The sequence below is a fragment of the Malurus melanocephalus genome, unplaced genomic scaffold (assembly GCF_030028575.1).
Source record: "Malurus melanocephalus ecotype Western Australia unplaced genomic scaffold, MMel_1.1 scaffold_5, whole genome shotgun sequence".
Classification (NCBI taxonomy): domain Eukaryota; kingdom Metazoa; phylum Chordata; class Aves; order Passeriformes; family Maluridae; genus Malurus; species Malurus melanocephalus.
In genome coordinates, this window is record NW_026623237.1 from 6,800,731 (window position 1) to 6,818,587 (window position 17,857).

Genomic DNA, 17,857 nt, shown 5'->3' on the forward strand with positions numbered 1-17,857 from the left:
CCCCCCCCTTCACCTCAGAAAAGCAAGCTATTTCTTCAAATATCTCTCTGAAAGAATATAAACTCTGTAAGCCTCTTCTCTATTTATCTGAATTTTCCCATTATTTTCCTTGATGGAACCATCAAATTAGAATATAGCATTCCTGCCCAGAGTGACGTCAAGCCTGCTGCTGTTGTATTTTCCAGTCCCTTCCATCCTGTTTCTTATGAAGTCTGCTGGTCCTGGCAGCTGCTGGTGCCAAGATGAGCAGACATGCACTGAGGAATCTAAACCCTCAGCCAATTCCTCTGTGTATGATTGCAATTTAATTAGCACTCAGCAAGCTGCCAGAACAGGTGAAGTGATTATTTTTGGAATTTGTCCCTTTGTGCTGTCAGTATTTTCTGAATAATTCCATAATTTTTCATTACAATAATCCCCTCTTCATCTTGTTCCAAGAAGGCCAACAAACATAAATGTTATTAGGCATCTCTGTGGAGCTGGAATGCACCTTTTGCTGTTGCCTAACATATATGAAAGTGTAGATAATGAAACAGTACTGAAAGGTAGGATAAACAATCAACACTTAAAGGGCCAGCACTCCCAAAAGCAGAATTAATGCATGGATGAAAGTTTTAATCATGTTGGGAAGACAGTTTGCTCACATGAGAAGACTCGTTTTCAGTTCCTTGCTTTTATAGGTATACCTGTGGTATATTACGCACAGTTAAATAATTATCATAAGAAAAAAAAATGTTTAAATATATATTTTAAAGTATGTGTATATGAGCCTGATGGAAAACTCTAAGCACTAAAGCCTTTGCATTACTGCTGCTCTCCCTTCCCGCCCACACACAGCATGTGTATGATTCGTCCATTCTCTCCCTTTCCAGATGCAGCCAGTTGGACAGAAGCAGCCTTACGGTGTCACAAAAATTGCTGAGGTCCAGTGTCCATCTCAGGTAAAAGGGCTTCCTTATTATTTTGTGATATTATTTACTCTTTGCAGAATTTACAAGTTTTCAAATACTGCTGTTGTTTTCTGAAGTTCTTGGGAATCAGCACTTGCCCGAGTCATTGCACTGTTAAAAACTAAGTGTCCCTAAAGTTCACTGATACAGAGCCTTTATTTTCTACTGATGAAACTCTGAAAAAAAAGAGCTTTTGACAAAATTTAGTTAAATCATCTGTGTCAGATTTTTTTGGGTTCAAAATATATAATCCATGTATTTTATATAAATCTAGCTTTYCTGTGCTTTTCTGTGATTTGCCTCTGCTGTCAGGTTTAACTAATTTAGTCCCTGGAGCTGTCAATAGTTAGGATTGSAGCACCTCAGGTTCAAAGAGCAGGTTCTTGAATGTTTTTGCATTTAAKCTCTGACTTCATTAATTTGATAGTGATAAAATATTACTGGCATCCAAAMGCTTCTGAACAGCAATTAAAACATCAAAGAAGTGGAATTTTGATGTCAAGTTTAAGGCAGGAAGTGGTGCTGTGCCTAGAGCATAGCTAGGACAGGGCTTTAGACCAGGGTGTAACTTTCAAGTCTAACCTGGTTTACTCCACTAATGTAATGTTCATTCAAAAATTAATAAGTAAAGATTTTTTTTCTCTTGGAAAATGTAGCCAGAAGACTCTAGTGTCAGCTGACTGTGTTTCCACTGGTGTTGATAAACATATTCTCTTTACTCTGCAGGAAAATCCGTATTTGTTTACATATAGAAATAGTAACTACTCACCTTCCCTGAGGACATCAAACACCAAAGAAACATCTCAGGTATAGTAGGACTGTTTGCATCAGATGGACTGAGTGTAATCCAGGGAGTGGGGCAAGTGGCTAAGAGTGTGTTGTAGCCTGAATAAACAATGTTACCTGGGAAAACTAAATGCAAAGCTCCAGCTTTTTACTTGACTAAATAGTCAGATCTGTTCAGCTAGCCTAAAGAGAATCTTGCCTTCACTTCACATGGTCAGAACGTATGTTAAACCCCTGGACAAAAATGTTATTTTCCCTGGGATAAGAAGATAGTGAAAAATGGGGCTGTTCAGTCCTACCATGGAAGAACTAGATCAGATCTCTGACCACTGTATGAGTCTCATTTCCTCTCATTTATGCCACAGTAATACTGAAGATTATTTTTTTTTTCTTTTTGTGAGGTAGTTACAGATTAGATGTGTGGAGAAAAAGACCATGATTGTATTTTTTAAGTCAACATACTCTGATTTTGACCAAAACCTTGTATTCCCAAGCAGGTATAGAGGGAGTTGATAATGTTCATTTTCATGCCTCAGAACAGAGTGTCTGGACCACATCTAGACAAAATGGTCTGTTGGTCGCTGGAGTTGTAATGTGCATTTCTGTTMWTATTTTAATATAGTGACATCTGTTWTGTAAGTTGCTTGGGGTGTGCAGACCTCTCTATGGGGCAGTGGTACCTACCACTGTGATTTTTGGAAGTAGCCGTAGTGTAGGGAGTGTAGCGAGGTAAGGAGCAATACTGTGTTATGCTTGTGGTTGTTTTGTTGGGTATTTTAATTAAAAATTAAAAAMGCAATCCAGAACAATGGARCAAGACATTCAAGTATCTTTTCCTWAGGCAAGTTAGCCTTCTTAAKGAATTCTGCAGAGATCTTTGARTCTTGTGTGATGGTTTGCTCTGGTATACTGATGGTCAGCCCTTTATTAACAGTAGATTTTGGGGGTATTTCTGTCAGTGGGCTGCAACCCAAAAGAGCCAGGAGAGCAAATTCCTGTCTAGACATTTGAGGCTGCACATGGAGAAGGCAGGCTCATGGCCTGCTGACAGAAGGATGGATTTGTSCTGGAATGTTCCAGGGATCTTCAGTTTCTTGCTAAAGAAATACAAAGAAATTGCATAGCTGGGCACAGCACGGCACAGACTCTAAAACAGCTGGCCCCACTGGCAGGCAAGAGTTGTGCTGCACTGGTAAGGCCACACAACTTCAGAGTGGGCTGAGCTTGTGTCTGCCTTCRAAGGACACAGACTAAGGGCAGGCTGAGTTGGGTAGATGTTTACAAAGTACGTGGGGATTTCATTAATCTAAGGCTCTGACACATAGATGGTCTATCATGACCAGAGTATAGTGAGACTGATGTGAATTCTTGTCTTGTCTTTGCAGGAGAGGAGCTATGGAACAAATATTCCCTGTACTGACCGGGCTCCCTCTGATACAGTTCCAGTTTCAGGTACAGAACTATGCATTTTTACCATAGAGCTGCTCCATTTGATGATAGAAGTAGAACAGAAATGTGTTTACTCAGGTACTCTTTTCTTTGGAGCAGTGCACTCTGTTAACTGGAGCTTTTAAGGTTCTGTTTGGAACAATGTGAGTAATTTTATAGCAAGATGCAAGCTCTCTGCCTCAAGGGTGGTGAAAGCTTATACAACTTCATCTTCCATGCACAAACAGAGAAGTGATAGTRGGAAAGACAGGAGGCAGTCAGGTCTTTCATTTCCAAGGTGGAAAAAATGTAAGAGGCCCTTGTTAATGAAGTTTGAGGTGCAAAAACTCACATGGAGTTCTGTCCTTGGGTAGGTTTTGTCTTTCCTCGGAAGCCGCAGTGGTCTCAAATATCCACTCTGTGCTGGCTCTAGAGCTGTATCTGCTTTTCAGTCATTTTCACCAATTAAAAGGAATTGGAGTAAGAACAAATACAAGACTGAAGTCTTGCTGCCCCCTTTGTCACTGTAGCTACTGCCCAGCTATGGTACCAAGAATAATTTTGATTTGATGCTTATCAGTCTGTCATTCTGAGCTGATGCTGTTATGAATATTAAAAATAATGTCTTTGCAATGCTTTATTATGCTTATTCTAAGGAAAACTTCTAATGAACACCACAATTTGTAGTTTTCTTTATTTCTTTCACTTACACTACTTTTTTTTTTATCAGTTCATAATTTAAAACCGGCAGATATTCGGGTTATTGCTGCCGTGGGAGATTCACTCACAGTAAGTAAAGATCATTGGATAGCCATTGATAAAGGTAGCAATAAAAAAACTTGCAATGAAATTTCTGATTTTTTAACCTGGRAAATGGAATAATACATACAGTGATGCCTGTTGAGCCAAACATGTTTTTTACATTTTATTTTCCATACTTCACCTTGGCTGGCTGGTTGGTAATCAGATCATGAGTCTAATCTTAGTGCATAGTTCCCATTTAAAGTCCACAAGAGTACCACACAAGGAAGAGATGATAGATTAGATTGGGCAGCAGCAAAACTAACCTGCTAGAATGGACTTGCAACAATTGCTTTTCTTTACTGCCTTTTGGAAGCTCCCAAGGTATTGGCCCTGAAAGCTATTAGTAAGCAGCATGAAGAGGAAGAAAAATTTCTGCAGCTGATGGTGCATATCTGTGTATTTATATAATATGATGAATATACATATATGATAATACCAAAGCCTATAAAGCCATAGTAATTGATACTAACTAAATATATGATTAAAATTGCAATAGAACATCAGATGTGTCAAGTGTAACTTACCTAGAGAATTTTTTTAGCACTATTCCTGGTACTATGTAAGCTCATAACCCCTAGACTGGTTGTGATTCTCTAATCAGTGATGACTGCTTCACTGTTCATATAATAATTAATGTTTCCTACATGTTCTATGCTAATTATCACATTAAATCCTTGTAGTCATTTTCCTTGGAGAAACTGGAAAAGATGTAAAATTGCTGTACAACTTTTTAATGTGAGGAACATTTTAATAAATTATTAATTCAGAACTACTGCTATCTTATTTATTCCTTATGTAAATTTAAAATTATATGAGTATTTTGAACATTCTCAAGTAATTTTCCCCACTTGATCTAATCACAAAGTTGATAGAAGAGGGTAATTCACTGGGACAGAGTTAAAATACTTTTAGCCTTTGATCCTCTTGAGGACAAGGATCTGTTCTATTTTGGGAAGATGACAGAGCTTGCTTCATTAATATGCTTTTTAATTATTCTCTCTGGGATCAGTCAGAGAACTAGTTACTGTAGCAATGCTTATTTTCTGAAGGTGAACTCACCTTCTTCTTCCAGGCAGCTAATGGGGCAGGGTCCAGACCTCATGATGTTCTGGATGTCCTGACTCAGTACCGAGGTCTTTCATGGAGGTGAGTGCCAGGAATTTCCCTCCCCCCCCCCCCCCAATGGGAGAGAATCCATTTTCTTCAGTCTTGATTGATGTATTTATTTTTATAGCACATGGAGGCTTGTGGAGGGTGAATTTGATGTCACATTTTGGATGAAGGCACATGACTATACTGTTACTCATGATAAAGAACATATTCATACTAGTTGGTATCTATAGAGTACAGTGTAATATGGCTGGAATAGACCTGGATACATGGAAAACTGGGGTCCACATGAAAAATTGGTGGTACACAAAAAAATCTTTTCTGCTGCTGTTTCATACCCAATGCCTATTTCCTTGCTCCTTTCCCAGTATTGCTTACATCATGGAGAGCAGTTTATCGATTGTGAGTCAATACAGGCTTTTACATGTGCAGCATGGTGTTAGGCACATCAAAAAGGCACTCTGGAGAAAGGCAGTCATGTTCACTTGTTAATCTGCAACTGTATGATTTAACACCAAACTTGTCAGGCTGATCTTTGTTCATCATTTCCTACCAATCTAAACCACTGCAACTCTAGAAGAAGTTTAAAGTTTAAACAGTTCGACAGAATCACAGAATGGCCTGGGTTGGAAGGGACCTTAAAGATCATCTGGTTCCAACCCTCATGCCATGGGCAGGGATGCTTTTCACTAGACCAGGTTGCTCAGAGCCCCATCCAGCTTGGTCTCAAGCACTTCCAGGRATGGTTCTAGTGCACTTCAAAATATTCTATTCTAGTTTAAAGAGATACTATAGAGGTGTTCCAAGTCAAACATATTTTGATCTTTAATAGTAAAATATTGACATTTTTTGGGAAACAAGTATACTAGTGTTTTTTTCTTCAGCCTGAAGGACAATAAAGAGCACATAGACATAAGGGTGAATTTCACCAGTCTAGTAGTATTCTTCCAGTTGAGTGAAATGGGAGTTGGGGGGAAGGTGGCGGAGGAAGGCAAAGGTATTGGTTTTACTTATCACTCTGAAAATGTATGCTTTTACAACTTTTTATTGTGCTTAGATTTGCTAGCTGAAAATGTAAGTTATGAATATTTTAATATTTTTTTTTCAAGCTGCCACCTTTGCTGTTGTACCTCATTTCTTTCAGCTAGGTTTGAGCATATGCCAAAACACTTGAAAGAGCTGAAAGGACAGCTACTGTACAGGGCTTCTAATACGATTGTCTGCTAATGCTGACAGTGTCTCTGATGTCTCGCTGGGGACACGCACCCCGAGCTTGGGTGGGCTCAGCACAGCCACCAGTGTGYTCTGTACATGTGCGGTAACCCCAAAAGGGGGCACTCTCCTACCTCGTCCATTGCCTTACCGAGTCCATCGTACCTTCGAACACTTTTTCCCTGTTCTTTCTTTTTAACAGTGTTGGAGGAGATGAAAACATAACCACAGTCACGACACTACCAAGTAAGTGACTTTTTCTATAAATTTGTGGTGCTGTTTATTATTAGAATACCTGCTRTTATCAAAGGAGACAGAAGGAAAGAGTTGCAATTTGTAGCATGACACAAGCAATTCCTTTCTGTTTAATGTCCAGTACTGAGAAAAAGTTGCATAACAACCAGCATGATTTAATTATGTATTTTGTAATTCATAGGTCTTGGCTGTTTCAATATTCTTCTGTTATAGTTCTGTCTAAAGGGTGTGTGGGACAGATCTTAGCTCATAGCCTAAAGAAACTATTTTGACTGTATGGGAAAGTTGTTTTAGGCAGGAGCAGAATCRCATTACAAGATCAGATTTTAAATGCTTTTTAAAGGTCAGGACATTTTAGATCTGAGGTGTTTGTAAGGCTGGTTTGTAACCTAAGATCTAGAAGGGAATCTGGGGTCTTTGGGGTTAATACATCTGGGGACATCAGGGTAAAGGATTTGATTCCAACCTGTCTGCAGTTAGAGCATGATGGCATGAGGATCTTCTGCCTGAGTATATGGTTACTCAGCCTCACTTACCGGGCAAAATGGCATTGCTAGCCAAGGTGATCATGTTAGGTCATGAGATACCTGAATTCATGAAATTCAGAAATCTGGAAGGCAGGGAAATGGTTGTATGGTAATGAATCTCCATGTTTATTATACTTAAAGGGTTGGTTTTTTTTTTTTTTGGATAGCTATCTCTTAAAGCTTTTTAATGGTCTTTTACTAAGGTCTAATCTTTATTGCCTCATTCATTATCTGCTGCAGGAAGCAATATTTTAGGGTGCTATCATTTTTCTGCAGATATTCTTCGTGAGTTCAACCCTTCCTTGGTAGGGTATTCCATTGGCAAAGGAACACAGAATTCAAAGAATGCTGCATTCAACCAAGCCGTCACAGGGGCTCGYGCAGAGTAAGAGGAAAACTTTTAAATTTAATAGAATTTAGGTTTTTTCCATAAAGCTCTTTGTGATTAAAAAAGGCCCAAACCCCGGACTTTGGCAGGAGCACAGTAAGTCTAATAGGCAAACCCAGAGATATCTTTTTATCTTAACTGAAGCATGAAGGCCAAAAAATGTGATGAGGACTTTGCAGTGTTTCTAATCTATGTCAAATAAATTACCCACAAAAGCAATACTTTCTCTAGCATTTTCAACCAAGAAAGCCAAAGCATTTTACAGGCACTACTCAGAAACCTGTCCTSTTGTGAGTCAGTCAAGAGATGCCACCACTTTATAGGAGGTATATTCAAACCTGTTTGTCATCAGGACCAAGGGTTCATGTAGGGAGACTAAGAGAAAAATGTGGATTGTTTAATTCCTGGTCTGTCAGAGGTGAGAATTAACTAGAGATCACTGTGCACAGTCTTCAGTGCAATTCATATTCAACGTTTTTTTCCCATTGGGAACAGTTCTTGTAAGACCTACTTCAGTGGCTTGAGGCCATATAATAACATTGGTACAAGMACAGACACTTCAGAGCTGTGTCTATTGATAGCACCTGTCTGATGGTGGGAAAAGTGCATTTTCTGTATAGCTTGTAAAACTGTAACTGTGCAACATTTGCAAAGTATTGGATAACTTGTTGGATGCTAATTATTTTCTCTTTTTTTTTTTTTTTTCCCATCTCTGTCTCAAAATATAGCCTTTGTTGGGTATCATATATTCCAGACAATTAAAATTGGACTTTCTCTGGGGTTTGGGTTTTGATGTCCATTCATCAGCTTTCCTCTTGCTATCTATGAAAGATACTTTCTTTAAATTTTTATTAATTATTTTTTATTATTYTATTTTTCCTTTATTTTYAGGGATGTTCCTGGACARGTTAGAAAACTGGTGGACCGCATGAAGAATGATTCAGTGAGTTTAACAAGTCATAAATATCTTTGGAATGAAGTCATGGCATCATTCGTTTCTAACAGACCAAGAGCAGATCTCAACAGTGAATGCCAAACTTTAAAGCTCTAGGTACAGCTTTACAGGGTACAGTGTAATACATCCCAGTGCAGTGAGTCAGCACAAAATAATCTGTAGCTTASTCTTAAATGAATTTGTATCAGCATGTGATAGTTAGTATCAAACACAGATAACAATCTCATCATTTTTACTTCAAGTGGCTGTAAATGCAGTGCTGTTRCTTTCCATTATAACCTGTGTCACCCTGTAAGATAACAGAACCTTTTCTCCATGAGGATTTTGCTGTGGAGTTATTAAATATCTTGTAAGCAGGTGGTTTTTCCAGCAATAATGATACATGCTAGGATGTTGAGGGCAAGACTTTCAAGTAGCAAATCATGTGCAGGGAACATGTGAAGTGTGGAAGGGACTTGTTTTCTATAAAAACAAATTAGTTCCTTCTTTCATCTAGTCATCAGCTGATTTTTTTACTTACACATTTGTTGTTAGGAATTATTTGATTAATGGTCTGTAAAAACACATGAGGTTGAAGATTGCTTGCATATTTCTCACTTCAGCTCGTGCTTTGAWTGTTTGCCATTTGTAATTTGACAAATGTGCTGTGCAATCAGTGACCTAAGTTACATTAGAATAGTTTCGCTTTCCAATTGTTTATCTGGAAAGCAGCCAAAAAGCCTTCAAGATATCTGTGTACATGTTTAGTGTAAATACTCTGGTGCATACATATTGGCAAAAATATTTGCAGTACCTTCCTTTTTGGTTCTCTTTCTTGTAAACAAGATTTCAATCTGATGAATGCCTCTGAAATGAGATTAAAAGGAACAGCAACTAACAATGAGGGGTTGGATGGTTTTCATTCAAACCATTCAAGGCTTCTAAGCACCACTCTGTCAAATTTATTGGCCTGAGAATGTTAACAGAAATTAATGGAAGCATCTTTTATTTAAATAGTAAACATTTTTATTTAACTAGTAAAGTCCTCTCTGACTAGAAAGCRTGCTCATAGTAGAGGTCATATATCTTTGATTSAAGAGATYCTTTTTCTCCCCTCTTTTTAAACAGTTGTTGAGTGCAGGAGGAAATTTTCCCCTCTAATAATTTGTTGTTGTACATTTTGAGACCAAACTATTGAACAGTGTATTTGCCAGCTGGGATGTGTTGCCTCCTGTCTTTGAAGAAAGATGCTTTTAAACTACTTGAGGCTGATGCACTATTGCCACTTTTCTTACTGTTGTTTTGCACAGAAATTTAAGCACTAGGATATTGAGCACATCCACAACATGGTAGTAAGCATATCCGAGTCTTTCCTCAAAGCTAAGAAGGTGCTTATTTACTGTAACATAATCACCTTGATTTAGYGAGCTATCCCTTTGCAAAACCCTTGCAGAAACAAAAAATACTGTAATATTTTACCATTATTGTTACATTGAGTTAATATCGTCCCACTGCTCTTCGCAGTTTRTCTGACAGCAAGACTGAAATAAGTTGTCCCCCAGGGTTTTCCAGCAGGATAGCTGCATTATTTATGACACAGTAAAACACATTCCATAATTTTTGTGATGAAGATATATTTCTAGGACTGCAGGAAGAGTCACCCTGATACACAAGATATGACTAAGAAAAGCATTCAGGTTTTGAGCAATAGTTTTCTGAAGGTAAYAGTTTTCCATGATGCCACTGATACTGTAAATGTCATTTAGATCATARCAATTTCTACATCTTCAGTCATGACTACAAACTTGGTCTTGTGGATGCTTAGGGAATGATAACCATGAACTCTGAGAAATGGGAAATTCATGTTTCATATGTTGCCTGCCTCTCCCTCCTTTTCTTTTTTAAATTAATAAATTCTATTCCATCTCCTTCTCTGTGCAGAGAGTAGATTTCCAGAATGACTGGAAGCTCATAACACTTTTCATAGGAGGAAATGACCTCTGCAAATCCTGTGAGAATCCAGTAAGTTCCCTGCTGCCTGCAGTATGAACTGGGCCAGGCAAGCCACAGGGTCTTTATGCATTGCAGGGGATGAGAGGGAGGAACTCGGTGAGTGAGACTGAAATAATTGATGTTTTCACTGTGCAGTGCTGGAATGTAACTGTACTGAGACCTTCAGGTTGCTCAGCATAATGTTTTAATAATTTTGGGGATACCTTTTGAACACCTGTAAATGACATAATTGTTGCAACTTTGTTTTGCTGTTAACTAGAATAACTTTTTGTTGCCTAGTCCCTTTATCTTCTGTAAGTAAAAGGTCAAGGAGTTTTACTCCYCTTTGCCTTGTGCATGGTCACACTTTTATCTATTGCTTGGCGCTTTCTATTTTCAGTGCTGTGGGAAAAGTTCTAAACATAGTTCATGGTAATTCAATTATATATGATGTATTATATATTGTCTATATATAACATAGATAGGATATGTAGCCTTTGATATGTGTGATTGTAGAGGAAGTGGCTGAAAGATGTAGAAGTGGTGTAGAAAGGCTGTGGCAGACTTCTCACTTTGTGCTGAGTGTTACCCACTTACAYGCAGTTGAGCACATAATTCTCATTCTTTGTGATTAAATTTGAATCAGCAAGAACAGCAGAGCAGCTCAGTGAGAAATGGTTATAAAGCAAGGAAGGAGCAAATTAACCATTCCTACCTTCTGCTCCTGATCCAAACACAAAGTGCCTGTTCACATGGCTGGGTGGCAAGGAGAGAACATGCCTGCTTCCAAGGATCACKGTGATCTTCATGTGGCACAAGTATAAACAGTGCCAGCCACAGTGCTCTTGGTGAACTGTGATTTAGGAAATGAATAAGGGATCTGAGCTATTTCTGTAGAGTAGGCAAGTGGGGCTCTCAATGAATTTCTGCTTGAAATTGAATGAGAGAGAAAAAAGGCTGAAAACAAGACAAGCATTTCTCATAAAGAAGCTTATTTGACAGTTGCAGTTTCAAAAGTGAAAAAATAAATGTGGGAGACAATAAAATTAGAGTGTTTAAACCACTGAAATGGAACAAGGAAATTTTGGCGCTGAAAGGCAAGTGATTTCATTTTCAGGTAAAAAACTAAGTTTTACCAGTTATTACTTGTAGCGGGCAAGCAGCATATGGGAGAAATGTTCTTATAGTCCATGCAGCAGAAATAAACTTACTTTTTCTCAAACTGTTCTCTCCCATATATGGTCCCTGTTAGGGAGTTGTTAGCCCTGCTTTTAAGACCAGGCCAAGCAAGCCTGGGGATTGAGGATGTTGTGATATCTGATCATACCTTGTGAATTTTCATCCTCAATGACATCCAATGGCAGCAGGATCTTTTCTTGCAAGTGAGAYAGCTGTGATGGGAAGGAAGAAAAGCAGAGACAGGACAGTTTTGCCTATGACTCTGTTACTTTTGACCCAAGAGTTACAAATATGAACACTACTGTGACAGATTCTAGGTAGTCACTCTTGTGCCGGCCTGAGTAAACTCTTAATATTTAACCCTCTTGCTTAACAGGAACATCATTCTCCTGAAAACTACACCTATAATCTACAAATAGTTTTGGACTTACTTCACAAAGAGGTAAATCAAACTTTTCTAATGTGCTGAAGCAGGGATGTTGTTCTGTTTGCAAAGCAGTCACTGATTATTGATCAGAAATTTATTTCTTTGCTTTCATCTGCAGAACACTACTGTGTGCAGAGATGTTTGGTTGCGTGAAAATCTTTGTGAAAGGCAAAAAGGGCTGGAGAAGTTTTTTTTTTACCAAAGAATAAGAATGTTCTTAGTTCTAGCTGATGTGCTGTGGACAAWTAATATTAAAAAATGTTATAACGAGGTTGAACAAACATGTTATTCATTGACTAGAAAATGCTTTGCTTTTTCTTTAAGCTGCAAATAAGTATATTTTTGTGGTCATTAAGATAGAGATTCTGATATTCCACGGAAGGGTAAGAATGATGAAACTACTTGAAGAGTTAGCAGGTGTCTGGGTCTTACTTGAGACATATAACAGCTTGTTTGGACATTTTTGAAGCCATCAGCATCTAAAACAGAACAAAGCAGTGCAGGTGGGGCCTGTAATTTAGTATTGCATGTGTGGAGGATTAATTATTGAGGAAGTTCTTTGAACACCTCTGTTATAAATAATGCAGGATGCTTGAATCAGCAGGCTGCTACCAAGGTCTGCTGTGGCTGTGTAGCAAACTCTGTGCTCCAGGAGTTTGCTATGAGTTTATTTGCTCTCCTGGCAGGTTCCACGGGCATATGTGAACCTGGTGACAATCCTTTCCRTTGCAAGCCTCCGGGAGCTGCATGCGTCGAAAGACAATAACTGCCCAAAACTGCTTATGAGGTTTGCAGATGATTGATGTTACAGCTCTCATTGTTGCTCACAGAAGGCTGCAACATCCTCTTGGGAAGTTTTTTCTTAAAGGGAAAAAATTCTAGCATTTCTGACCACGAAACACCTTTCTCTGTGCACATGCATGCACCCACATTTTGATTCCAACAAAGCATTTGGGATAACCTGTCTCTACTTCTGTCTCAGAATCTGAGTTCTGCTGTTAGCATTTCTTATGAAGGTGCCATTTTTGACTCCTCACTTACCCTGCAAGTGAGTTCCAGACAAAGCAGCAAGAGCTCAGCTGGGCACTCTTTGGTGGAGATAGAGGGGATGCTAAGACACAAGGCTTTCTAGCTTTTTTTACAGATTTAATTTTCACACTTAAAACTCCCCGTCTTCCTTCTGAAATTTTCAACCTCTGTAACCTCATTGCTGATTATTAGTTTTATCTCTAATTAGTCTCTCAAGTAGATGTTTTGGATGCTTAATTGTGCCACCTGTTGCTTTGTGGCTCAATAATCCTTCCAGGTCAGTGAATCCACTACTGAGGTGGCAGGTCTGCACCTTCAGTGGACTTTTGGTGACTCAGATAAGGCCCAGCATTGTCCCCCCGAGTTGCTTCTGGCAGAACTTGCTTGTTTTCAGAAAAGCAAATCCCTGCTTTTCGGGACAGATGGGGTGAATGGCCTTGTCCTGTGAATGTAGGCAGCCACTGGTTGTACAGTAGGAGCAGAGATGCAACYCTCTTGCTCCGATTTAAGGGCTTTCTTGTGGCTGTCAGTGGAAAATTGGTTTTGAAACTCTGGGTACTGGTGCTCCCAATAGCCAGTTGTAGTCATTTTTATTTRTGTATTTATTTATTTTGTTTTAACAAAGGTTACTGGCCTAGAGCACACAGGTATCTCAAGGTCCTAATCATTGGACAAGGATAGTTAGCAAATCCTTAAAGATTAGATTATCTCATGATAGCTGTAACCTTTTCCCATCTTTTTATGCTGAATTTAATATTTGCCTGTCTGGCAGCAAGCCAAGTTTACAGGGTGATAAGCAGACCCTGTGTGAGATAATAAATGCCATTCCACTGAATGTAAAAAGAAACTTAAGGAGGATTTTGATCTTGAAAGTCTTATCTCGTTTTTTCTGAGTAGTAAACAACCTAAAGAGAAGATGTCTCTACTAATGTTGCCTAACTTCTGATTCTGAAACTCCTGAAAACACAATTTAGATTTCTTATCTAAATTGTTCTCATACAGATGTACCAGGAAAGTAAAATCTTTTGTTATTCTCCATTAAGACAAGTTTGGATGTGGTAGGGATCTTTGTATACTTTACATGTATGAACTGCATCTCTATAGGACCTATTTCTCTAAGAGCTCTCTCAGGGATGCTTTACTGTGGTCATATGGTCAGGAGTCCTCTTCTAATTTGGATTGCTCAAGTAATAATGAGGCATGCCCAGGAAGACAGAACATCCCAAGGAAAATACCCATGTGCTAGAAACATCAAAACTTTAGGGAGGGATAAAGGTGGCCAACCTGAGGCAGAATCTTAAAATGTCTCAGGTTAGAATGGCTCACTAAGGATGGAGAAGTCAGCATCAGTCTTGGTGACTGTTTTGGTGCTTTACCAGCCTTGCTGTGAAACATCCTGTAACCACTGACTCTCTCAGCTGATTAGACTGAATTTGTGGGGACTCTATCTTAAAGGATGATTGTACAGTTCTGCTGAAGCAAACGATGTTTCACAAGTGTACTTATGAACATTTTTTTCTGGTGGGTTGGCCCCAGGTCCCAGTCAAGCACTCCATACAGTCACTCATTCACCCCCCCACCCCCAGCAACATATGGAGAAAACAAGTCTTGTGAGCAGGAAAAGTAATGGGTCAAAATAAAGGCAGGGAAGCCACTTAGTATCTTTGCAGACCTGATTTGGGGAACTTATTTGTGTTTATTGTCCATAAGCATAAACATTTAATTACTGTTTCAGGTATTGGGAAATGAACAACCAAAAATGTTGAACAGTTAAAGCACTGTCCTCCTTCCTTCTCAGGTTCAACTTTGCTCCAAGCATCTCTCTCTCCACCCTTTTTACTGCTGCAGGGTGCCCTCGGTCCCTTCAGTGAGGCATGGCTCAGGGTCTGGATCTGGTGACTCTCTGCCACTCCTTCCTGCTGCCTCTTGTCTTGTGCTCCATCATGAGTCCTACAGTCATGTGCATCCACAGGTTGTGATCCCTTCCAGGAGTGCCTATTCKGCCATGGAGCACCTCTTTCTTACTCCTGCTGTTGTTTTCTCCTCTCCCTTGCTGGTGTTTTCTGCTCTTTCCTAAGTAAGTTTTCACAGAAGCACAATCAGCTTGGCTAAGAGGCTCAGCCATGCCCTGTGGTGTCCAGAACAGGCAGCTGTGTCCAGAACAGGCAGCCCTGGCCGCTCCTCAAAGAGGTCACTCCTGCTGCCAAAACCTTGCCATGGTCGCCCAGTGTGTTTTTTGCTTGCATGGAGCCTTTTCCTCACTTTTTGTTCATTAATTTATCCCTAGTAAATATGTTTCTGCTCAGGAACAGGGGCTATGCAGGGACTCAGGGGTGAGAGGTAATGCTCTCATTCAATGGCCTGTCAAAGAGATCCCTCTCAGAGCTTTTAATCCTGTCACCTCAAGAGCAGAGGGGGAAAAAGAAGAGCAGTTCTCAGTGCCATGCTCTTATCCCACAGGATCCTGTGCCCTTGTGTCATAAACCCTAAGGACAATTCCAACGAATTAAAGAAATTGATGTACTTTAACAGAAGGTATCAGGTAAGGCACATTGCATTTCTTAGAAGTTTAATGCCGTGTTTGATCAAGGKACCACAGATGTGCTAATTTGAAAGTGGGGGACAGTTTCCACTCTTTTTAATGATGTATTTGCAGTTGTGATTAAAAAAGTAGGGTCAAGATCTTTGCACTTCTATTTTCACCAAGCCAACAAAAACAGACAATAAGAAAAATTCTTACAGAGCCGTAGAAAGTAGAGTCTGAGAGAGAGCAGTTTTTTGATCAGTTACGTTATTGGCAATCAGGTTAAGTCAAACAACATGGTAATCCAGGAACAWGCTTTCAAGCACAGCATGCCAGCCAAACCAAAAACAGTTAGGTGGTTCTGGAAGGACATYTTTGTGACAGAAAACCTAATGAGTGAGCAGGCTGCCAGTCCTTGTCAGTCAGGCAGCCATTCCCAGGCTGCCYCTCTGCAAAGAAGCCCAGGGTGGGTGTCCCAAAAAGGCAGCTGCATCAGCTGCCTGGCACAAGCTGAAAACCATGGTCGTGTCTGACCTTCAGGAGGAGGGAGGGGCAACCCCTGGGTGAGGTGTAAATRGATGGAGCAACTTGATAAGCTGAACACAGAAGGAGGAATGACAACTTTTCTTTGACTCTCTAGGAGAGAACCCGCCAGTTAGTGGACAGTGGAAGGTATGACACGAAGGATGATTTCACAGTGGTTATGCAGCCATTTTTGACTAATATGGAAATGCCAAAAACACAGGTAAAACAAACAAGARAACCACAGCTACATTAAATCTTGGTGCAATGACACTGACTTGTCAAAATCGTTTTAGCTGTAAATGTAGCCAGCAGTTTCCTGATGTAGTCCTTATTATATTCAGTTAACATCCAAAATTGCAGAAAATGTTTATGGAATTGTGGAGATAATGGGCAACAGGAATACAGCCTTGTTTTGGGCCACTGCAGTTGGACAACCGTGAAGTAGATATTTTAGTTCAAAGTCTTCATCAGGAAGCACTTGCTTTATGTTCCTTATATATCAAGTCCTTTCCAGTACTTTGATAAATGACCTTTGGTATGAAAACCCACACGTTTCAAAGCACTGTAATGTGWAAATCTTGAGGGAAATAAAGAATACAATCCATATCTGTGCCCAGGTACTCTGTACTCAGTGTCACAATGGTCTGTATTCCTTATTACTTTGGGAATATTTCATTAAAAATTTTTAAAAGGCTTCTTAGGTCAGAGTTACTAACTTTCTATGGCCTGGTTTAATTCTCTGTGCCTCAGAGGCCTTTGCAGGTACATTGTTTAGAAGTCAGCTGGGTTATCCCACTGGAAGAGAGAGGACATAAYGCACAGCTTGTTGCATATTTGCTGYRTCTGTGACAGCACCTATTTTATTTTCTAGGAGGGGTYTCCAGATGCTTCATATTTTGCCCCAGATTGTTTCCACTTCAGCCAAAAGGCTCATTCTCAGGCTGCACGGGCTTTGTGGAACAACATGGTAAGATTTTTAAGGGTTGTGTTTGTCTCTCTTCGTTCACTTCATCATGCCCTTGGCAGCATAAAAACCTCTAGAGTGCTACTAGGTAGCCAGCCATATCTCTTCTGAATTGTGTTTACTAAGGAAAAGAGTGATCATATGAAGAAAGGTCACCTGAATTGTTAAATTAGTCCCATCAAACCAGCAAATCTCCAGGGGTGTTAAGGCTGGGTGTGTTGGGACTTCTCTCAGGAATATGATGCTTGCCAGGATCATTGATTAGTGGGCCACAGTCAAGGTGTGGGAATTGGCCTCTTCAGCACACAAAGAAACAGTGCATGGAGGCAGCTGTCAGAATTGGTTCAGTGCCCTGCAGTTGGCTTGCTGTGCTGCCAAGGTGGTTTCCAGTGACTGGCAGCACAGCATCACCCATTGCTCTCTGGTACTCATCTGCTTCTCCTCTGTGCATCCTCCTTTTTCCCCTAGCTGGAGCCTGTAGGGGAGAAGACAGACAATCAGCACATAGAAGATGAGATTGTTCTCAAATGTCCATCTGTGGTAAGTTACAGAGGTGTCTGTGTTTATGTGGAGGCACTGACTGGGGGTCTGTGTGAGCCTTTACCCACTGCCTGGAGCTCTGTCTCTGGGAGGGTGGTCTGCTCCTCCCTACACAGTTTGTGCCACTGCCATTAAGAGTAATATGAGCACTTGCCCAGGAGATAATGGAGGGCAGGCAGGAGCAAAAATTCCTCACAATCACACATCACAGCTGGCCAAAACAAGGGAAGGGTGTTTGCAAACTACTTGTTAAGCACACGCAGCAGGATCCTGAGGGTATTCT

The 17,857-nt window shown here is 39.9% G+C and overlaps 1 protein-coding gene across 1 annotated transcript in view; it reads left to right on the forward strand.

Annotated features, from left to right (window-relative positions):
- The window catches only part of PLB1 (phospholipase B1), a 77,519-nt gene that overhangs the window by 20,600 nt on the left and 39,062 nt on the right, over window positions 1-17,857 (forward strand). The window contains exons 15-29 of the mRNA XM_057371236.1: window positions 873-941; window positions 1,677-1,757; window positions 3,122-3,188; window positions 3,895-3,953; window positions 5,041-5,114; window positions 6,493-6,536; window positions 7,349-7,457; window positions 8,352-8,403; window positions 10,336-10,416; window positions 11,942-12,007; window positions 12,679-12,779; window positions 15,482-15,563; window positions 16,186-16,290; window positions 16,942-17,037; window positions 17,503-17,574. Coding sequence (XP_057227219.1) covers window positions 873-941; window positions 1,677-1,757; window positions 3,122-3,188; window positions 3,895-3,953; window positions 5,041-5,114; window positions 6,493-6,536; window positions 7,349-7,457; window positions 8,352-8,403; window positions 10,336-10,416; window positions 11,942-12,007; window positions 12,679-12,779; window positions 15,482-15,563; window positions 16,186-16,290; window positions 16,942-17,037; window positions 17,503-17,574 — 1,158 coding nt within the window. The remainder of the gene's footprint in view (window positions 1-872; window positions 942-1,676; window positions 1,758-3,121; window positions 3,189-3,894; window positions 3,954-5,040; window positions 5,115-6,492; window positions 6,537-7,348; window positions 7,458-8,351; window positions 8,404-10,335; window positions 10,417-11,941; window positions 12,008-12,678; window positions 12,780-15,481; window positions 15,564-16,185; window positions 16,291-16,941; window positions 17,038-17,502; window positions 17,575-17,857) is intronic.